Source organism: Abramis brama, assembly GCF_963993115.1.
Source record: "Abramis brama genome assembly, chromosome: 14".
NCBI classification, from domain to species: Eukaryota; Metazoa; Chordata; class Actinopteri; order Cypriniformes; family Leuciscidae; genus Abramis; species Abramis brama.
The window spans coordinates 26,715,332-26,739,787 of NC_139976.1; the positions used below are offsets into that span (position 1 = coordinate 26,715,332).

General features: G+C 39.3%; 1 protein-coding gene across 8 annotated transcripts in view; it reads left to right on the top strand.

Moving 5' to 3' along the window:
- Positions 1-570: 570 nt before the first annotated feature.
- LOC311096657 (transforming growth factor beta-1-induced transcript 1 protein-like) overlaps positions 571-24,456 on the top strand; it is a 135,133-nt gene continuing 111,247 nt past the window's right edge. For 4 of the 8 annotated variants that reach the window (XM_084135936.1, XM_084135940.1, XM_084135943.1 and 1 more), the window contains exons 1-4: positions 571-772; positions 3,537-3,587; positions 15,211-15,365; positions 15,461-15,522. In XM_084135936.1, the coding sequence (XP_083992062.1) occupies positions 760-772; positions 3,537-3,587; positions 15,211-15,365; positions 15,461-15,522 (281 nt within the window). In that variant the 5' untranslated portion in view covers positions 571-759. The other 4 variants (XM_084135937.1, XM_084135939.1, XM_084135941.1 and 1 more) reach the window with 2 other exon arrangements.

Sequence of the window (24,456 nt, forward strand, 5' to 3'; positions counted from 1 at the left end):
TGTTAACTGACATTAAAGTATATTTTAGTTCACATTAATAAAGCCATTATGAAAGTACATATAAAGTTGTATTAAAGTCCCACTTAAGTTGTTTCAAAAAAATCACTCTTAATGTCAATTTATTGCATTTTATTTGAACTTAATCTGTGATAAATTTGGAATTAATTACATATAATGTGCATTAAGTGTGCCGAAAACATTGCATTTAATTCACACTTAAGTGTATTCCTTTAAAGTATATTATTTGTGTAATAAGTACACTTAATAAAAGTAAACTAAAGTACACTTTTTTTCTCACAAGGGTATGCTAAAGAAGAAACAAGCTGGGCCAAAACCAACTGATTTAAATAACGCTGTCAGTACTATGGCACTTTTTGTTGGGTTGCCTCTATGCTGCGAAAACCCTTAAATGATCTGTTGGCACAAAAGAGGACGCATATGTGTTTCTGGCATCTTGGTTATAAAAATAACTACAGTACGTGCTTTATTATTGTAGTAATCTCCCAGTAGTCATCATTATGAACAACTAATGCACAATTTTCAATTCCAAATATGGGCTGGAAATGTAACTAGATCCGCCCCTCTGACCCGTTACGTCCTCTGGAATAAGAAAAACGCACAGTCCGAGGACAACTCCCAGCCTGGAAACTTCGGGACGAGCAGGAAAAGATTACCAGACATATTTCTCAGATACTTTCTCGGGAAGTCATATCAATTTAACTTTTTTTTTTTTTTTTTTTTTTTTTTTTTTTTACACTGATGGACGATTTAGGTATGTAATGTCTAATTATTTTATGATAGCCTACGTTTCCTAAATTTCCTTTGAATACATCACTGCAGCCTAAACCATTAGCCTAAATGGAAATGCAGGATAGGGACAGGGTGGAGGGCTTGGAACGCGGCGTCATTTCTTTTTCGTAGCGGTTTCTAAAAGCACACTGATGAGCTCTAGAAAAAGATGAGTTAGATGGACACGTATTCATACTGTTGATCTGCAGTCCGAAAACAGACACGTACATCTACATCTGTCCGACATAATTCTATAAAAGGTATGTTCACATTGATACATCAGTTCTTCTCGGCAGTTTTCAAGTTTAACGTAGGCCTATGTTTAATTCGTCCTGAGAGTGGGCATCTTGTAGTTGTATCAGTCACAGTACATCCCACATCTGGTAACGTTTGAGGACTATAAAAAAAGTCTTGGACCTATGTAGAAACACCCGCCCTTTCACCCGCCACCACATAGGTTTTATTTGGATAATTCTTCCTGAAGATGAGGACTTCTATTTGTCTCGTTTTAGGTTTTAGTTTGTTTTAGTAACATTTTTATAGAAATCCTCATCTGTGCAAATTTGGATGTAAACATGCACTAGACAAAATGTAACAAGTAGAATGATGTATTCAAAGTAGCCTATTAAGTATCATGTAGGCCTACATAAATATTTATGGTAGCCTAATAGTATAGTGTATGGATCAGTAAGATTTTTTTTAATGTTTTTTTTTATATATATATTTTTATAAGTCTCATATGCTCACCAAAGATGCATTTACTTGATCAAAAATACAGTAATATTGTGAATTATTATTATTATTTAAAATAACTGTTTTCTATTTTATATATTTAAAAAGTAATTTACTCCTGTGATGACAAAGCTGAATTTTCAACATCATTAGGCCTACTTCAGTCTTCTGATTCACATCCTTCAGAAGTCATTCTAACATGCTGATTTGCAGCTCAAGAATATTATTATAAATGTAGATAATATTTTAGTAAATACAGTGATATTTTTTTTGATGATTCTTGATGAATAGAAATTTAGAAAGAACAGTATTAAGAACACTATTTTAAATTGTAATAATATTTCACAATATTACTGTTTTTTACTGTATTTTTAATTCAATAACTCATTAAATGGGCATTAAATGTAGTCATGCAATGCTGATGTTGTTAACATTAACAATTTAAGAACAAAGTATCATTTGCACGGTTTGACGTGATATGATAAGCGATCGTTAGATTTAATCAGTGCGATTTGGCAAGTTGGCATGCTTTTTTCCCTTAGTTGGTCAGAACAAAAGTGGATGTTACTTGTTCAGATGACATTTTCCGGTGAAAATTATTATGTTGGTCGTACTTCCAAAAAGTAGAATCTGTGATTCTGAATGACAGTATCCACACCTGCGCGGCGACTGACAGCCGCACATTCTTCCCAAAACATTGGATTCATGCGCACTGTGCTGTGCCGAGGCACAACCCACGTAAAGTTGATAATTCTGCAAATAACTGCAATTGCAGATTTCGAACATAGATGGCGACAAAGTGGAAAAACTATGGACTGCAGCTTTAAATCTAACTTAATTCAAATCTTAAAGGGTTAGTTCACCCAAAAATGAAAATTCTGTCAGTAATTACTCACCCTCATGTTGTTCCAACCCCGTAAGACCTTCGTTCATCTTCGGAACACAAATTAAGATATTTTTGATTTATAAACTTAAGATTGAGCCACTGTAGTCACTTGGACTATATTAACGATGTCTTTAATACATTTTCTGGGCCAGCAAGTTATAATGTCTTAGAAGCCTATGGAGGAGTGATCCAGCTCTCAGATTTAATCAAAAATATCTTAATTTGTGTTCCGAAGATGAACGAAGGGTGAACTAACCCTTTAACTTAACTTAAATCTTAAATCTCAAATATAATATTATTGACTGATTTACCTTTGTGGGTTAAATTCCCCTTCTATTATTGTGCAGAGCTTTTGAAGGTTATTTGTCAGAGTATACTGCATGATTGTTGAGTGGGCTGTTAGCCAAGCCAAATGAACATGCTTTTCTAAATATGGTTAGAATTTCCAGAGAGAAGAATTTTAGCTCCATATATGCGCACAGTACACAAACCATCTAGATTATACAGAATGGTTTGTTGAACTGGATGATAAAATAACTTCTACATGAACTAAGTTCATCCAGGGTGATCTAGTATTTGTTTTTATTCAAACACACTTTAAAGACCCACAGAAAAGTGTTCTGGAAAAATACAATGTTGATATGTACAGTAACACCAATGTGGGGCCTTTGACTTCATTGTAGGGTAAGAAATGAAATGTGACTGAAAGTGCAAATAATGCTCCAGTTATTTAATATTTTTATTTGTAATTAATATAGCACTATATTCTATAATTATGGCTGTAGAGTCAGTGAAGAGAGTACTGAATGCATATTAATATAAAGTGTGTTTAGAAAACAACAACAACAACAACAAAGAATTCATTGATTACATTAAATCCACAGTAGTGTTATAGCAGTTTAGAGAAGTTATCTTGTGCATAATTTACATATACCTTAGTATTTGGTCTCACATTAACATCTCACATTAACATTTCATATGGTGTACAAGCACAACGCCTTCCCTCTCACTGGATACAGCTCTGTTTTTCTGCCTCTGTAATGTACAAACAGGCATTTGGTTGTAGCTTTTGCTCTGCTAGCTGATGTGTGTCTATGGTCTCATAGTTTGTCTGTCTGCCTCTCTTCAGGAGTGTCTGATACATCTAACTACCCTCTCAGTCCCCGTGTTGTTTTGTTTGGTACGTAGTTTTATGACTGTCTGTTTGTCCTCCTATTTATGTGTATGCACATTTACAGCAATTTTCTTTGCATGTTATTTCAACACTTTAAATTACCATACAACAAGCATGACACAATAACTTGCAAGCAAGCTATATGAGTATTATGTATGCGTGAAATACATGGATGACCCACTTGGCTCTTGACTTCCCCTTCCATTTCCAGAATATTTAGATTTTAGTATTACTTATGCATATCATGACATTTTATGAAGACAAATTATTGTTTTAGTCTAAAGTTTAAAATTCAAAATCTAAGTTTTGAAGTGTATGTAAAAGTTTGTGCTGTAAATACAGCCAAAGTCATTTGCTCATAACATCCTTTTGTAGATGTAACTCTGTAATTATCTGTACATTGTTTTTTCTTTTTGTTTGCTTTGACAGTTTTTAGATTTTAAGTTAGACACAACAACAAAACCTCCTTTCTTGCTTTTCATAGATGCACCATAAAATTTTCAACACTGAAGTTGGTTGTATTATACAGCAAACTATCAAGTTTATTTTGAAGGAAAATCATACAAATACATAACTTATATATATATATATATATATATATATATATACTCACCTAAAGGATTATTAGGAACACCATACTAATACTGTGTTTGACCCCCTTTCGCCTTCAGAACTGCCTTAATTCTACGTGGCATTGATTCAACAAGGTGCTGAAAGCATTCTTTAGAAATGTTGGCCCATATTGATAGGATAGCATCTTGCAGTTGATGGAGATTTGTGGGATGCACATCCAGGGCACGAAGCTCCCGTTCCACCACATCCCAAAGATGCTCTATTGGGTTGAGATCTGGTGACTGTGGGGGCCATTTTAGTACAGTGAACTCATTGTCATGTTCAAGAAACCAATTTGAAATGATTCAAGCTTTGTGACATGGTGCATTATCCTGCTGGAAGTAGCCATCAGAGGATGGGTACATGGTGGTCATAAAGGGATGGACATGGTCAGAAACAATGCTCAGGTAGGCCGTGGCATTTAAACGATGCCCAATTGGCACTAAGGGGCCTAAAGTGTGCCAAGAAAACATCCCCCACACCATTACACCACCACCACCAGCCTGCACAGTGGTAACAAGGCATGATGGATCCATGTTCTCATTCTGTTTACGCCAAATTCTGACTCTACCATCTGAATGTCTCAACAGAAATCGAGACTCATCAGACCAGGCAACATTTTTCCAGTCTTCAACTGTCCAATTTTGGTGAGCTCGTGCAAATTGTAGCCTCTTTTTCCTATTTGTAGTGGAGATGAGTGGTACCCGGTGGGGTCTTCTGCTGTTGTAGCCCATCCGCCTCAAGGTTGTGCGTGTTGTGGCTTCACAAATGCTTTGCTGCATACCTCGGTTGTAACGAGTGGTTATTTCAGTCAAAGTTGCTCTTCTATCAGCTTGAATCAGTCGGCCCATTCTCCTCTGACCTCTAGAATCAACAAGGCATTTTCGCCCACAGGACTGCCGCATACTGGATGTTTTTCCATTTTCACACCATTCTTTGTAAACCCTAGAAATGGTTGTGCGTGAAAATCCCAGTAACTGAGCAGATTGTGAAATACTCAGATCGGCCCGTCTGGCACCAACAACCATGCCACGCTCAAAATTGCTTAAATCACATTTCTTTCCCATTCTGACAGTCAGTTTGGAGTTCAGGAGATTGTCTTGACCAGGACCACACCCCTAAATGCATTGAAGCAACTGCCATGTGATTGGTTGATTAGATAATTGCATTAATGAGAAATTGAACAGGTGTTCCTAATAATCCTTTAGGTGAGTGTATATATATATATATATATATATATATATATATACACTATCAGTCAAAAGTTGGATCGGTAAAATTTTTAATGTTTTTAAAAGAAGTCTCTTCTGCTCACCAAGGCTGCATTTATTTAATTTTCTTTAAACAGTAATATTGTGAAATTTTATTACAATTTAAAACAGCTGTTTTCTATGTGAAAATATAGTAAAATGTAATTTATTCCTGTGATCAAAGCTGAATTTTCAGCATCATTACTCCATTCTTCAGTGTCACGCATGATTCTTCAGAAATCATTCTAATATGATAATTTGCTGCTCAAGAAACATTTCTCATTATTATCAATGCTGAAAACAGTTATTTACATTTTTATTTCAGGATTCTTTGATGAATAGAAAGTTCAAAAGAACAGCATTTATCTGAAATAGAAAGCTTTTGTAACATTAAACTCTACCTTTCAAAAGTTTGGGGTCAGTAAGAATTTTTATTTTATTTTTTGGGGAAAGAAATAAAATAAATAAATACATTTATTCATCAAGGATGAATTAAATTAATTAAAAGTTACAGTAAAGACATTTATAATGTTACAAAATATTCTATTTCAAATAAATGCTGTTCTTTTGAACTTTCTATTCATCAAAGAATCTTGAAAACAATTTGTACACAACTGTTTTCAACAGTGATAATAATGAATGTTTTTTGAGCATCAAATCCACATATTAGAATGATTTCTGAAGGATCATGTGACACTGAAGACTGGAGTAATGGAATAAATTAATGGAATAAATAAATTTAAATTAAATTCTGATCACAGGAATAAATTACATTTTAAAATATATTAAAATAGAAAAGATTTATTCTAAAATGATTAAAAAAGTAACTAATTAATCACACACTTTTCTATAATAATTTGTAATTGATCACACCTAAAATTAAAAAAAATTAATATATTTTTATATTGTAATAATTTCACATTTAATCTCCAAATGAATGTAGAAAGAACATAAAGATAGTAGCATATATTTTAAATATTTTTTAATGGCATCTTTTTATGTAAAAAGGCCAGTCTCTATGAAATAAATTTTTCTAAATTTTAGCCATTTAGTACTGCCATTCTGTCATGACCCGGTTACGAACTCGGGTCTTCGGTGTGAGAAACAGTCACTTAGCAAACTGAGCCACTATTAGTCGGCAGAACCCAGAAGATGAGGCAGACACAGCAGTACTAGGCCGCTGTCGGTAGCCTAAAAGAGGCCTAGAAATAGGGTTTCGTTCCACCAAGTGGGGCACTACCTACTTTTTTTATATTTAACATCAGAAATATATAGAGATTCCTTAGGAAAAAGTTCTCCACACACAACCTTGCAGTTTTTGAGAAAAATGATGCTAAAGGTGCCCATTTTGAAAAAAAGGGAAAACATAGGGAATTTTGCACTTTCAAACCGGTTTATCATATAAACACAAAAATACCGAATTACCACTTGAAGTACAAAATAAACCAGTTTGAAATGTGTGATATACCTGAAGTTGCTATCTAGGGACAGTAAACATGATAAGATTATCAAGAAAACTTCTACTGTATTTAACATCCCAATTACTTCTCATTATGTTGTTCCAATTCAAAGGTAATATTTGAGGTAAAATCTGAATAACAAATAGAATTAAGCCAAAATATAATAATATTACAGAGCTGCCAACTCTCACGCATTCACCGTGAGACTCACGCAATTGACACTTTTCACACGCTCTCACGCCACACATCCATTTTCTCACGCACAGAAAAATCGCGAAGCAAAGAGGACATGGAGACCAACAGACTAGACAGAGCAGGTTAGTTATGATATGAAAAAAATCTCAGCTCTCAGATTCTGTGAATTTTATTACGAAATTCAAACAATAAATACCGTTTTGGCGTTTGTAATTGTGACGCGACAGATCGGCACGTGACCCGATCATCTCTACTAGCTAATAGTAAATAAACACGAATGAACAATGTTGAAAGAAACAGTAGGCTACAGCTTACCGAAATGTATATTCTTCATACATAATATCGACCAATCAATCAAACAAAGGGGTCAATAAAAAAGCTGGAGAACAATTACGTCACATAACATTTACCTCAGGAAAGCCATTTAATGACCATAATATAGGCACGTTAGTTGGCTAGAAAAAGAGCTATAGAGAGTATTTTGCTAAATATGTGTACTATATTACATATTTATTATATTTGTACTTATATCATTAAATAAAGTTGTTATTATAATAAAAAACGCATTATATTTGAGTTATTTTTAACCTTAAATAGGCTAATACTACCAGCTGATAGGGCTGTCTATGTAGCCTATGTATTTTTTTTCTTGAGAAAAATTAACGCCTATCTTGTGTACCTAATATTTATCCAAATGAGTCAATATTAAATCAAATCACAAGAATTGAATTCGTGAAATTTGTTTCAAGAAATTTGTTTAAAAAAAAACTTTACTATATAAACATTGTCACTAAACCTAATAAAATTCAGTTTAGTTACTAAAATGTTTTGACAATCACAATACACTTATTGTGATGCAAGTTCTTTTGCAAACCCCCCCTAATATCCCCAAATCTCACTCCAAGTTAAACTCAAAAGTATAAAAAAAACCCCACTTTTAAAAATAACACATTTAATGGTTTATTGTTAATTTGCATACACGAGCAGTAACTGCACTACATCAGAGACAATTTATATAAAAGGGTAGGTTTAGGGGTCGGGTTAGTGTGTGTGTGTGTGTGTGTGTGTGAGAGAGAGAGAGAGATGGGTAGGTTTAGGGGTCGGGTTAGTGTGTGTGTGTGAGAGAGATGGGTAGGTTTAGGGGTCGGGTTAGTGTGTGTGTGAGAGAGAGAGATGGGTAGGTAAATAAATAAATCAAAATTAAATCTTGTTTACAATAATCATTCCTGTGAATATGTACATGTAGTCAAAGTCCTTTTAGTTTATTAGCAAAAGCTAACGTTAGCTCCGTAGTGTCCGACGTTTTGAGCCATTCCTACGCACATTGCTTGATTTTTTCCCATCGGACTTCAGTAAAGGGCTGCGGACCTTTCCCACCATCTTTTCCGACATGAAGAATACACTTTACGGATCGAGCTTGATCGCCGCTATCAGATGAAGATGTGCTGCTTACATCCTCCTCCATGTTTACATGTGCGTAGTGATATTGGCTTGATTTCGGCTCTGACCTACTTACATTTTCGATGCTGATTGGTTGAAAATCTAGCTCAACAGTTTTATATGTCTCAATACGCAGTCAATATAGTGCGCCAATAAATGACACTTTTCTCATTAACTGCAGGATAATGCGTGGAGAACTTTTTGCTTGGATACCTTTTATTAACGTTGAACATATTGAGCAAAAGAAAAAGTAGTGCCCCGTTTGTCGGAACGAAACTGAACGATACAGCTCACATACAGCGGCCTATACTAGAGACGGTGTTTTAATAATGTAAAAAAGTAAAGATCTTCAGGCAAAAAATATAAATTCACAACGTCAAAAGTAATTCCAAGAGAAAAAAAGGGTAATCCACCAAGTCAAAAGGTAAATCCACAAGACAAGTAGGTGCAGAAAAAGCCTCAAAAGATAATCCAAAAAATAAACGAGTACCACAAGAGAGTCTAACTGGAGCAACAAACGTTCACAGCTTCACTGAGGCTAGGTGCTAAACATTCAAACACAAAGCAAAGAACTAAGGAAAACTAAGGGTTTAAATACATTCAAGGGAAACGAGGCACAGGTGCAAATAATAACTGGAAACAAGGGAAAACAAAAGGATCAGACAAAAAGCACAATGGGGGCCTCTAGTGGCCAAAAACCGGAAAAACCCCAGCCGAATGCTGACACATTCAGCATTACAGTAAAATTAAAAGCTATACATTTTAACATTTATTAGGCTTTAAAAAACTTTTTTTGATTTAATTGAACTTAAAACAATCTTTACATAAACCCATTGTAATAAATGGCACATTAACTTTGCCCTTCAATATATAAGGGCTAAAAAAAAATGTTTATTGGCACAGTCAGACCAGTTCAGTTTCCTTTCGAGGGAAGTCGCGCTGTGTTGAAAGATGATATTTTGGGGAACGCCTTCAGCATGACTGCGTTTAAAGCCTGTATGGAACTAGTCCAATCTCGATTAGTGTTGCTTCATGATGTCACATGTGACAGCGTAGTGGAAGCTATAAATAGCTTATTTGGTTTTGTTTGTCACTATATATCTATATATCAGTATAGCGGGCCAAAAGAAAGTTTTCAGGCAGTGTGCGTCCCCTTGCCTGCGTTATATGAGCGAAGGTGACACACACTCACTCTGTGTGATGTGTTTGGGAGTGGAGCATGCACAGGCAGTGCTCGAGGGTTTGCCTCGATGACTTGCTGCCTCTTAGGAAGCTCCGCTCCCGCCTGGCCCTGTTTGAGGCCCAGGACGAGGACCTGATGCTCGAATTATCTGGCTCTGAGGAGTTAGATATTTTGGGCATCGACGCAGGACAATCAGAGGACTCACCACCTCATTCTCCTGCCTTTGAGGAGCTGCTGGAGGTTGTGACCAGAGCTGTGGCCAAATTAAATATCAAGTGGCCCACAGAGAAACAGGAGACCTTAAAGAAAAGTAAACTCGATGAACGTTTCCTGCAGGCTCGGTCACAGCCTTCGCAACGGAGCCTTCCGTTTTTCACCGATCTCCACACAGAGGTGTTGAGATCGTGGAACAAGCCATTCTCGTCATGGCTTTCAAGTCCCAACGTCCACATTTATTCTTTGATTTTGGGCTCAAAAGAGAACGGCTATGTGGTCACCTTCAGGCTTATATATGGCGGCGGGTTGGGTCATCTTCCTTTATATAGCGCTTTTAAAGGGTTAGTTCACCCAAAAATGAAAATTCTGTCAGTAATTACTCACCCTCATGTTGTTCCAACCCCGTAAGACCTTCGTTCATACAACACAAAAGCGCTACGCTATTACACTACGTGAAAAAACTCGAGGCCCAGAGAGAAGGAAATGAATAGTGGAATAAAGTCGTTATTTTTGGGGGGTTTTTGCGCACAAAAAGTATTCTCATCGCTTTATAAACTTAAAGGGGCTATGTGTAGGTTTTTACTTAAAAAAATCTTTAAGATAGAGTTTTCATTTGTACATGTATGAGCCAACCATGATGTAATAAAAAGAATGACACCTTGACTGTCCACCACGGTTGCCTCTATCAGCCTGTAGGCTCAATTGTGTGTGGAGGAGTCGGGCCCGAATCGGCGCGAAAATTCACAAAATGTGACGTCATGTGCGTTCTCGTCTACTTGGGCTTACATCCGTACGGCACGGCAGCCATTATTAGTAAGCAGCGGCAATCGGTAGTGTTTTCAAATGGTGTTTTCTTACCTCAAACATTATGCTGGTGAATCTCGATGAGCCGTCAGTGGTTGCTGCGGCAACCCTGGATGATGTGGTCGTGCTCGTACGAGCGTGTGCGCACCGAGAACAAGCATGAGACTGGCTGCAGTTCCTCTAACTGACACTGGTGTCAGTAACTGTTAGAAATTTCAGAACCTACTCAATGCTCCTTTAAGATTGAGCCACTGTAGTCACTTGGACTATATTAACGATGTCTTTAATGCATTTTCTGGGCCAGCAAGTTATAACGTCTTTAGAAGCCTATGGAGGAGTGAGCCAGCTCTCAGATTTAATCAAAAATATCTTAATTTGTGTTCCGAAGATGAACCAAGGTCTTACGGGGTTGGAACAACATGAGGGTGAGTAATTACTGAAAGAATTTTCATTTTTGGGTGAACTAACCCTTTAACAATATAGATTGTTTCAAAGCAGCTTTACAGTGATAATAGAAAATTAAAGTAACAGAGATTGTTTTGGTTTTACAGCAGCTCTAGAATAAAGTTATTGTCCAGCTAAAGTTAGTTTTTGATTGATTCACTTCTGTTGCAAAGATCATTAGTTATTAACTTAGGGGCTGCTTACATGACACCTTTTTAACTGAAAACAGAAAACTTTTAATGCGTTCTGGCCGTTCATTTGCACGACAATGGTGTTTGGTGGCTCGAGAACGAAAACTTTGAAATAGGTTCCAAGGTGCAAGCTTTGAATTTTTTAAAGCTATCTGTGAAAAGTGACAGCATGCATTTGCATATTACATGTTTAGTCTATAGGTATGCACGTTTTAATATATATGTGCACATGCGTGTAGTCTTTTTTACAAATTGACATCGGCAAATTACTTGTCTGGCCTGCATAATACAGATTTTTTTGTCGTTTCCACGGATCCATGCGAACTGGAATCATTTTGATAACGTTTTATCTGTACAGAGGTAAAGGGAAGGGAAGGAGACCTTCACAGGGGAGAGTCTAGTTGACATTTCAGGGCTGCATTGTCGTCGTGTCTACTAGGCACAGTGTCCTTCATCAGATCTGGATATGGCTTGGATCCGGCAAACTATGGTAAACCTCTGGATAAACAGAGAGACAATATTAGTGTAGACACCATTCTTCTTTTGATATAACGAGTACATCAGGTGTTATGGGAAGTGTTCCCGGTTCCGGCTGACCTAGTTTAAGCAGCCTAATATTTTACATGATTTGAATTATAGAAGTTGATAAAGTGTTATTTGCATGCTAGGTTAAAGAGATGTGTTTTTAGTCTAGATTTAAACGGACAGAGTGTGTCTGCTTCCCGTACAATGTTATGAAGTCTGTTCCCAAGTTTAGGTGCTAGTAAATAGGAAAAGGATCTACCGCCATCAGTCGATTTTGATATTCTAGGTATTATCAACTGGCCAGAATTTTGTGATCGCATTAGACGTGAAGGACTATAATGCGTTAAGAGCTCGCTCAAGTACTGGGGAGCTAAACCATTTATGCTTTGTAAGTAATCAGCAATATTTTTAAATTTATACAATGTTTAATAGGGAGCCAATTCAGTCAAGTCAAGTCAAGACACCTTCATTTATGTTTATGTGTTTATTCACAGAACACAACAAGTTCATATTTACAGATTTAAAGAAGATACATTCTGTAAAAAAGGACTACCCAGAAGCCATACCGGCTTATAAATAGGGCCCTTCAAGACACATAATCAGCACTAATAACAACAAATAATAGTCCACCCACCCAATACCCATCCACACCAACAACAACAACAACAACACCATTGACCACAAAATATCCTCCCACCAGCCAGCATACATCACACATCTCATCCATCCCTCAAACAAAATCCAATAATAGGGGTATTCAAACATCACAAAAAAGAAAGTCAGATAAGTCCATAAAATATGAAACCTTCAGCCTTATGGGGTCTATCATGCATAATGTTGTAACAATTTGTGTTTAAAATGCTTTTTAAATATATCAAGAGAAGGTAGTTCCTTTATAGAATTGTCAATCTCATTCCAGATCCCAGGACCCTTACATGCTATACTAAAGCTAGTACACTTCATCTTACGCTTTTTCCCTTGTAATAGAGTTCTCCTTCTAGTGTTATGGTCATGAGTAGACGAGGTTACTGGAATGAGATGGCAAAGTTTTGGATGCAATTTATAAACTACGTTATACATAATACAAGCATTTTGAAAACTGTTGGACTCAGCGAGCTTCAAAAGCTTATACCTATAAAAAAGCGGACCAGAGGGAGCATCATAATTTGCCCATAATTTTTTTATATAGCGCTTTTAACAATATGAATTGTTTCAAAGCAGCTTTACAGTGATAATAGGACATTACAGTAACAGAGATTGTTTTGGCTTTACAGCAGCTCTAGGATAAAGTTATTGTCCAGCTAAAGTTAGTTTTGATTGATTGATTCACTTCTGTTGCGAAGATCATTATTTATTAACTTAGGGGCCTGCTAACACGACACCGTTCTAACAGAAAACCCTCAACGCGCTCCGGCCGCCCATCCTCACAAAACAGTGCCTGGTGGCTCAAGAACGAACCACCAGGAAATAGGTTTCAAGGTGCAAACAATTATCAGTTATCTCTGCACAAACACCAATGCATCACATGCGCATCACGTGTTCAGTCCATAGGTATGCGCGTTTGAATATATATGTGCGCAGGCGTGTAGTCCTTCTTTACAAATCAACCCTCAACAAACTACTTGTCTGGCCTTAAAAAATTATAATGAGTTCAGTGTTTACAGAACCGGGCTAATATGGTCATACTTCCTGGTTCTAGTAAGCACTCTAGCTGCTGCATTTTGGACCAGCTGTCCAAACTATAGTTTGTTAATTATGCGTGCAGGGCCAATAAATCAAATCTCTGTTTTTTTCAGAATTAAGTTGTAGGAAATTACTAGTCATCCAGTTTTTTATATCAGCTATGCATTCCGTTCATTTTGTGAATTGGTAAGTTTCTTCAGTGTGCGAAGAAATATACAGCTGAGCGATATGTAAAATGCAGCACTAAGATCGAGTAAAACTAATAGAGAGATACAACCACGATAGGATGATAAGAGATGGCGTTCTAGGGCCACTAAAATGGACATTGTCTGGCCAAAAGACCATGCCGTGACTTTAGTTGCTCTGAGAGCAAAATCAGTTGCCGAACACAGTTCCTGCATCAGTCTCAGCTCAGCACTACCCTCGTGCACCTCTTTCAGAGCTTTTGCCTGATGGACCTGCAGGATGGCCATGGCATGCAGGGCAGAGGCAAAAGTCCTGGGAAATTTTCATGTACCCATCAAGCTGCCCCACCGTCAAGGGTAGTGAGTGCGGAGGAGCCCGCGAAGCATGATCAGGTAGTAAAATGTGCCTTCCACAACTTTGTGAGCTCCCCATGCACCTGTGAGTCGCGCCCTGCCCTGGTTCCTTTCTTCCTGGAAACTTTCATCCAACCGTGAGCGCTCAGAACAGGGTGGAGGATTCCACTCTAATTCCGCTCTCTAATGCTGCTGTCGACAGCTCGTCCTCATCTGAAGCCCTGAATGAAATTATGTGTGCATTGTGTGACACAACATCGAAGTCAAAGTGCAAGAGTAGTGGGAGGTCAGTGGGGATTCATTCTTGTGTCGGCCTGAGCGCTAGCCACAGTGCGGGTAGTGGCTGAGCTTTCTTGCCAGAAAAGAGAAGCGACCACAACGTTGCCATGGTCCATGTTCTCGCAATGAGAACATGATCCATCCACGAAAGCTTTCTGAGTGTGTGCGCAGCCAAGGCATGCGAGGCATAGATTGTGGCCGTATGAGAAGGACAGATATCAACCGCACCCGGAAATACCCAAGTATCTTTAAAAAGACGCTCATCGTTTGTGCAAGCTCTTTTAGGGAAACTGTTCTTTTAGCTGAATCACCCAGGGGAAACTTTCATCACTTTTCTGTGCTCGCTCTTTTAGGAGAGAGACAGCTTTTTTCCAGTTAGAACAGCTCTTTTAGAGGTAAAGATTGGAATGAGCGTGTGTCCGAAAAACAAATCTGACTGGAGTGTTTGCATGCCGTTCATTCATTCCTGTATAAAAGGGAGTGGCATGCAAATTCCAATTACCAATTCTCAGTGGCTTTTTCTGAATTCTCAGAGGTGATTGGGGCTCCCAAGTCTGGCCCCTAGTGTCATAATTCGATAGTTGAAAGTTGTGAAAATACAGTAAAACTGACATATAGAGCTGTGCTTGAGGGGATTCCATTCTCGAGGCCTGGATCATGTCCCAGTTCTTTTCCTTCTCCTGTCAAGTTTTCCACTATTCTTATAATTTTTAAAAAGGCCAATAATTAAAAAAGAAAGAACAGCCCCTCAGAGTCTTGACTTACTACTTTTCCATGATGTTTTTGTATAACTTTTTTGTCTTTGTAGATGCCCTGCTTGCTGATCTGGAAAATTCAGCCTTTCCTTTGGGTCACTATCCTGTCCTACTGACCTCTGACCCTCCAGTGAACTCTGATCCCCAATCCAGTGCTCAGGATCCTGCCCAGAACCGGCCACTCCCTCCAGCATACACTCCGCAACAAGTATGCCATAAGCACCATTTTTAAAAACAAATATACATCTGATGTAATGTTTCTAAGCAATAGAGTCAAACGATTCCTATTCATCTGTTTCATAGACTGTTTCTGCTGCGATGAAGTCGAATGGCTCTCAGAACTCTATCCCAGACAAACTTTACAGGTATTGTAGCTCCCAAGAACGTAATGTCCTGAATAATACATTGATTTTCACACATGGTACATGGTTCAAATAAAGACCGAAGTGAGTTTAGATGATCTGACACTTGATCTGCCATATGCACATACATTCTATTCTCAACATAAGTTCCCTTTTCGGTAACACTTTATAATAGCTGCATGGTATGAATCATTAGTTAAGCATTGGTAAATAGTTAATCATTTATAAAGCATTGGCCCTACATTAATATACATTAGTAAGCAGTTTATAAATACAGCTATAAATTCTTTTTTCTTGATTTATAAGCATGTCTATAATGTGTTTAATAATTGTATTTTCATACTTTATTAATGATCAATTTATCATTTCTAAATTAAGTATTACATTATTTACAAACCAGTTATTTAGGAGTTTTCAGTGGTTCATAAGATCATTTAGAAAGTGTAAGTAAATGATTAATAAACTGTTTAAAGGTACATTTATACATCTTATTATTTAGACATAGAGTAATAGTTACTCTGCTTTATTAACACATATTCCTACTGTAATTCATGATTAATTCAGGTAGTTATAAAACATTTAGTAGTTGTCAGTGAACTATTTTTGTGAGCTCATCTAAAGTGAGGACTATTTATGCCTCGTAAAGCTTTTAAAAAGGAGATTTCATGGCAAAAGGAAACAAACACAATACAGAGTGATACGGAACATAGAAATATTTATTTCAAAATGCAAAAATACCCATCCACGGCTACGGAGGCTGTCCCAGAGCTGCCCGCTCTCTCATACACAGCCAAGGAGGCCATCCCCTGAGCTGTCGGCACCTCCCTGGCCCCCTGAACTGCCGGCTCCGCCATGGTCCCATGAACTGCCGCCGCCGCCACCCTGGAGGCTTCCAGTTTTGCGCAGCCACCTCTTCGTCAGCCTCCTCCCACCCCTGGGATGTGTTACGGCGTGAGGACGCGCCTTCCAGTAGGGGGAGGGTAATGTTACGTTTTCAGTTTGTTTTTTGATCTGTTTCTCTGTTCTGTTCATGTTTGAGTTTCTTTGTTGTTCTTCTAATCTGTTCAGTATGGATTCTATCTTCCTCGTCCCCCACCTGTTTGTTTCTATGGTTACTAAGTGATTGAGTTAGTTCTGCTCAGGTATGTCTGTTTGTTTGGTGTGTATTTAAGTCCTGGGTTTCTTTCAGTTCTTTGTATGTCCTCGTCATTGTTATGTTGGTTGTTCTGTTCCTGTTTCCAAGATTCTTCGAGTGTTTTGTAAAGTTTTGAGTTTGTTTAATAAAAGAAACGGCTGGATCGAGATCCTGACAACTTTCATTTGTATTGCAACCAGCAACTGTGACAACAGTAATATAATAAAATATTCCACAGTATCAAAACTACCTCACTACTAACTTTCAAACATTAGAGAACAGCAGTGCAGAACGTGGACGAGTTTCGGTTCATTGTACAACTAGTTTGATTTAGTAAGATTTAGTGTGAAAATTTCCCCAGATCCTACTGTAGGTCAGTTCACTTTTGTTTTAGGGGCAGCAGCTTACCGAAAGCCTTAAAGGCTTTGATAGTATCTTCTATAGCTGGGTAAGTTTTCACACTAAATCTAACTAAATCAAACCAAAGTTGTACAATTAATCGAAACTCGTCCACGATCTGCACTGCTGTTCTCTAATGTTTGAAAGTTAGTACTGTAAGGCCTGCCCAATCGGTCCAACGACAGTTTCCAATAAGCAGGTGAAGGTTACTGCGTGTTACATTCTTTTCCGTGTGGCAAAGTAATTTGATTCCAATTAAGCTTTTATCTGACAACATTTTATCACACCTCAAATTTAGGTTGGAATGCCAATTTGTTATTGGTCATTTAAATTTTTAATAGTTATATTATATTAGTTATATTATATTATATAATAGTTATATTATTAATATATTAATAGTTTAGCAATACATTTGATTGTTCTATTTAACTCTTTATTTTATATTTTACCCGTTCAGATTAGGAAACTATTTCGCTTTGAGGTCCTCACGCCGGCTGTTTATAACGTGGGTCTCACGATCACAAACTCGACAGCTTCGGGTCACTAAACAGAGGTAATTGGCTAATACCTTAGACGGTCGCATTTACGCTTACACAATCAAATATATTTTTGTATAGCCCCCTTGGTTGTATACACTTGAATTAAAGTAACGTTTTCTTTAGACAGAGGTCTTGACCACTACTACAGATATAAGCCGACCAATATACTTCTCTGATAGAAGATTTGGTTTGGTCATGCCATGGTTTCCCACGTACACTTGACTAAAGTAACATTACATTAAACAGAGGTTAGACTCACCCTCTTAAGGTTGGTCGATCAGCAGTTTGCTGTCCTAAACAGAAATTCCCTTTTAGTCTTTACAAAACAAGTATTACCAAATATGCCAAATATTAGCTGGAACTCTAAAATCACAGTTGGTGTTCCCTATGCGCCACTAAAAACCAGAGGTGTAAAGTCCAGGGGTCAGAAAGTAAAAGTCCTGCCATATGTTTATTCCACCCATGAACTCAGCCAGCTGATTTCACTAATTAGTTCTATCTCTTAGCAAATCCAGGTGACTGAAACTGTCACGGTGTGGTGTAGGCAGAAGAAGAGGAAGAAGAAATAATAGTTCCAATGCAAACTTTTACTTACAATATAATTCAAATAGTTATATAAAAGACGGGCAGAAGGTACACACACACTTAATACAACTGAGATTGGACAAGGACTGACTGAACAGAATGGAACTATACAAACACAGATGAACACTGATTAACAGAACACAGGAGACACAGATGATGATGATGATGATTAACTAAACACGAGTGATACAGATGAACTGATAGTGACTGAAGACGACATGTGATGTGATGACAGGCAGACAAGTCCAATGAAAACAAACTTAAACCAAACACAACTGTGACATAATGCCCCTCCCCATAAGACGTGTCCTCGCGCCGTAACTAGACCAACTACGGAGGGAGGGAGGGAGGGAGGGAGGGAGGGGGCTCAGGAGGAGGACAAAGAGCAGGTGAAGGGCAGACAGAAGGCAGGAGGGACCAGGGCAGAGCAGGCTGTGCAGGCGGCCAGGGCGGAGCAGGCTGTGCAGGTGGCCAGGGTGGGGCAGGCTGTGCAGGCAGCCAGGGCGGAGACGACGGAGGGAGGAGCCATGGCGGAGGCAGGGCTGACGACTCCAGGGGGCAGACTGACGGAGCGAAGCAGGTGGGAGAGGAGGCCAGGGTGGAGCCGGAGAGCCGATGAGCACATGCGACACCGAGGATCCAGCGGGACATGGCGAAGCCGCTGGCTCGGGCGACTGAGGTGCAGGCGGGGACACAGAAGGGTGCGGTGATGACAGAGGGAGTGAGGACCAAGGAGGAACAGAAGGGAGTGAGGAATCTAATGGAGCCGGGGGGACGAAGGGATGAGGCGTAGCCAGAGGAGTGCAGTCCAGAGGCGAGGGTAGGTCGACAAGCGACCAAGGTGAATCCGGGGGGATGAAGGAGCCTGGCAAAACTGGTGAACTGATGGGCCACGGTGGAGCTGAGGGAGGTAGGAGCCAAGGTTGAGCTGATGGATCGACGCACCGAGGTAGAGTCCTGGTTGCAGAGGTTGGAGGCGGAGACCGGGGATCCACTGACCAGGCTGGAGCTGCAGGCTGGCAGACCCACGGCGACCCCACATCTCAGAAGGTGGTTTGAGGAGCTGAGTGGCTGACAGGAAGTTGTGGAAGAAGGGTTGAGAGGTGGTAGTTGGGAGGAGGTGGGAGAGGGTGGGAGTTCAGGAACCGGCTCAGGCTCAGATTTTGGTACTGATTCCGGCTTGGGAACAGACTCAGGCTCAGGCTCGGGAACAGACTCAGGAACAAATTCAGGCTCAGGAACAGATTCAGGCTCAGGAACAGATTCAGATACAGGCTCGGAGACAGAAGACTTAGGCAGGGTTGTCTCGGCGGGACGAGACTCAGGATGGGCGGTCTCGGCGGGACGAGACTCAGGACGGGCGGTCTTGGCGGGACAAGACTCTGGACAGGCGGTATCGGCGGGACGAGACTCTGGACGGGTGGTCTCGGCGGGACGAGACTCTGGAACAGGGACAGGAACAGGTCTGGGAATATGGACAGTCATTGGGGGCAGGAACAGGTCTGGGAACATGGCCAGTCCTTGGGCCAGGAACAGGTCAAGGAACAGAACGGGGAACAGGAACAGGTATTGTCGTGGCGGCGGCCATCCTGGCTGAGGGCTCAAGCGGCGAGGTGGCGGCCACCTTGGCTGAAGGCTCAGGCGGTGAGGTGGCGGCCATCTTGGCTGAGGGCTCAAGCGGTGAGGCAGCGGCCATCTTGGCTGAAGACAAGGGCTCAGGCATGGCGGGCATTACGTGAAGAAGTTCAGGCTGGTCAGGCATGACGTGAAGATCAGGCTGGTCAGGCATGACGTGAAAAAGCCTTGGGTCTGGCAGTGTTCCGGATCGAGGCACGATGCTCACGGTCTCCCTCCAGTCCAGTCCAGACATGTATATTGATGTAAGATAATTGTTCACATTAAACCATGTACATTTTTGGGTGAATTTTGGTGATCTCAGCATGAGAGAGAGAAGGAATGTGGGAAGAGGGATAGAGATGTAGATTAGGATGATACTCAGGTCTCGAATGCTGATGCTAATTTCACAAGAGAGGGTTCAAATGCTAATTTCCTCTGTTTTCTCAGAGAGTTACCCTCTCTTCCAGTTCTTCCAGTTTTTCCAGTCTTACAGTACTGAGGTAGTTTTGACTCTGTGGAATATTTTATTATATTATTATTGTTTTATAAAAAAAAATATATATATTTGTTGTATTTTGGCACTCCTGTAATCCAGTGTTGGCAGAGGTAAATTTTTATTCAGCAATGTTTACACTTTACAGAAATGTATTTTTAGATCAGATTGCAGAGGCTTAGTCTCATTTTACTGCACAGTTATTTTTTCTGGAGGTGTACAGGAATTTTTATTTTCTATGACATTGCAGAGGTATGTTTTTTCATTTAATATCAAGTGTACAGTTGTACAGTTAAATTTTTTTGCATCTTGAAATAAATATTTATATGTTCTGTATCACTCTGTGTTGTGTATGTTTCCTTTTTCTGTTTAGAGGCATAAGTAGTCGAGGCAAAATAGTCCTCACTTTAGATGAGCTCACAAAAATAGTTAACTGACAACTGATTGTTTTATAACTACCTGAAATAATCATGAATTACAGTAGGAATATGTGTTAATAAAGCATTTATTAACACACTGAGTAACTATAACCATATGTCTAAATAATATGTATAAATGTATATTTAAATAGATTATTCATCATTTACTCACACTTTCTAAAGGATCTTGTGAACCACTGACTGACAACTAAATAAGTGGTTTGAAAATAATGTAATACTTTTTTTAGATATGATAAATTGATCATTAATACAGTATGAAAATAGTTATTAAACACATTATATATATGCTTATAAATAGAAGAAGCATTCAAGAATAAAGCATTCATAGCTGTATTTATAAACTGCTTACTAATGTCTATTAATGTAGGGCCATTGCTTTATAAATGATGAATCAACTATTTACTAATGCTTAACTAATGATTTATAGTATGCAGTTTTTATAAAGTGTTAACGTATTTTCTTACTGTATGTCAACAATTAAGCATAACACTAACCCTATTTCCTCATTATTTCACACTTAATATAGGTTAAATTGATTTTCATGATCAGTGATTTCATTTTCATTTATAAATGATTATTTACTCTTAGTAAACCACAGCATTTCAATCAAACACATAACATACATTGTCATATTTGAAAGCATTGACTGTTTTGTTACACAATGATTTAACAGAGGAAATCATGACCTATATTTAAATGTTTCACGGTTGGTGGCTGTAGAGGAGCACATGACTATGGAGATAAACAAAATAGTAATTTAATTGAATACAGGAGAATACAGAGGAGAAACACAACCACGTTACACGTCGTAGACATTAACAAAGCAAGACAAGGGATTAACTGAAACAGAGGGCTTAAATGGAGCAAACAGATGGAGAAACTAACTAGATAATTAACACAACACACCTGAAATGAGGAACCCAATCAATGAGTAACCCAGGAGACAAACAGTTAGGGAACAGAAGATGAACCGATTAAAATGCAAAAAGGAATAACAATGAACCTTAAAGGTACTGTACTTGATATTTTTTTCTTCTGTTTGGGAAAAATGGTTTAAACCCCCAAAAATATATTTTAAAAGCAATCATCTGTGAAAAACAACAGGCTTTATGATGCCATCTACTGTTTATTATAGAGGATTGTAATAGATGAGAAGCTCATTCCAGGGACGGAAAATCTTGGCCGGAGACAAACTCTCAGGCATGGTGGTAGTCATCTTGGCCAGAGACGAGGGCATCTTGAGACAGGATTCAGGCTGAGGAACGGGCTCAGGACACAGTGGTGAGACAGGGACGGAAGGGAGATCTGGAACTGCTTCCTCGACAGTGTAGGAGGATCCACTCAACCACAGAATGTAATCTATGTACCTTTTAAAGGAACACGTGGTGGCAGCAGCTGGTAATTGCTGGAAGACTGGATCGTCCAAACCGCTCCAAAAGATGGTCTTAAAGGGACACTTCACTCATTTACATCAAGCCTTGTATCGTTAGAAACCCAGTCATATTTTTGAATGGTCGTGCATTATTCCCTCATTTTCCCCTGAGATGGGAGAAATAAGGATTTCAGTGTTGCAGTTCCTGCTTACAATGACTCAAAAATCGTCATTTTGCGTCATTCTAAGCAGGAAGTCCCATATCTTTGTAGAGGGGTTGAGACTATAAACACTCGTTCCTCATCTTTCCCAGGGGGTGGGACCCACTCACGTTACAGACCTATTACAGATCAGTGGGTGGGACTTCACTTTCTGAAACTAAAAGCAATATCCTCCATCTTGTTTGGAAGCTAAGCTAACAGGCGCTGTGGAGCCAGATGTGAAGTTACGACAATAGCGGAGGGTACTCAATATGATATAGAAGAAGAGGATTTCGGAAGTCTGATGCTCGAATCAGGTGTTTGTGGCTACCTTTACGAGCCGCATTATAGCGAAGAGCATCCGAGGCAGAAGACCTGCCTGTCACGGACGAGGAGCCCGGACTGGCTCAAGCTGGGGCGGACTGGTGGTGCCTGTGCTCTCACTGTGCGCCTATGGACACAGAGATAGAGTCCGTCTGCTGCAAAGAATTTCAACGATGCCAATTTTTCTGGACGAAATCTCTGAATCAGATGAGGACATGGACGTTTGTGTTGTGAACCATCCTAGTTTCGCATCGCATATGTTCTGACTGAACATCCCGTTACCATGCAATAATTCACCATTTTGAAAGAAATACAAAGAGGAGTAATTCACTAATGAGTTCACCAACTAACTAGACATTTTGTGTGAAATGAATTTCAAGCTCTGGTGGTAGCTAGCCATGTAGACGGAAGAGTGATTTCTCTGATAGGCGGATACCTCATATCCACTGTTCTGGATTAGTGGGAGTGGCTTGCGGAGCTGTGCAATGTGGTGCATTGTGGGAGTTGTTGTCTTTCATACAAATGCGTCCTGAATTTACTTTCTGTCTTTCCTCGGTTCAGAAGGCACCAAATTCGAAATTTATTTTACATTATTTTGCATTACATATATGACCCACTTTCAATAAAGATCAATGTTCCCATGGGTGAAATGCTCTTTAAAGGTCCCATCGTTTCATGGCACCCGAGACGCGAGGTCGAGGAACTCCTCGATATAGTCCTCGATCGGGCGGTGATCCTGGGTGATGGTGAGGAGTAGGTCGGTGGGATCTTGTGGGCCGAGGAGGATACCCATGGTGCTGCAATCTGTCTAGGTCCTGTCTTCTGTTACGGAACAGGGACCCGGAGATAGAAGAGCTGGTTAAAGAGTTTTAGCAGCAGTGGGCAGACAAACAGGTAAATGGCAAACACAAGGTAGAGGAGAGCACAGGACACAGACGCTGGAGAGGAATGACGCTGGAGAGGGAGGACGCTGGAGAGGGAGGACGCTGGAGAGGGAGGACGCTGGAGAGGGAGGACGCAGGAGAGGACACAGGAGAGGACACAGGAGAGGACACAGGAGAGGACACAGGAGAGGACACAGGAGAGGACACAGGAGATATGGGTCCAAACGTTCCACACACTCAGGATAAACAAGACTGGACGATGAGGGAACACAAGGTGAGTGGTTTTATGGTGAAGTTAATGAGTGAGATCGCTGACAGGTGCAGGTGATTGTGAAGGAGGTGCAGGTGTGGGCCAAGGAGGATGCTGGGAAATGTAGTGAAGGAGGTGGTGACTAGGCTGGTGACCATGACAATAATATATCCAAACACTGCAATAATCAGTCATCAATGAAAATTAAGAGCAGCTTTATTTAAAAAAAAACAAAAAAAACAAGAGAAATATTAAGAAAATAAACGAAGACCTAATATAGCCGTTATCAGCCTATGTTGAAGTAGGATTTAGCCCTTTCTCTCTGTGTATATGCGCCAAAAGCTAGTCAGTTTTTACTTTCACTTGTTGAAGACTTCTTCACCAGCATAACTCTCGCGCAAAGTTTGCTCATTGCTTGTGTTGTGTGATATCCACTGACTCGTCTTCATGGTTTAAAAGAGAAAGAGTCCAATAGGCTATAGTGACGTAACATTTATCATATCACCAATTGCCAAATGATGGGTAATGTTTTCACATTTCCCGTGATAATAAAATTAAGTACATTTTAAATAAATGAGTAGACTAAATAAAGTGAAAGTGAAAAGTGAAACAAGTAAATTAATGATCAAGTAATTAAAAGAGGCGCCAGTGTAGCTATATGTACATGCAGGTGGCTTGGAAGACTTGGGTAATATGGTT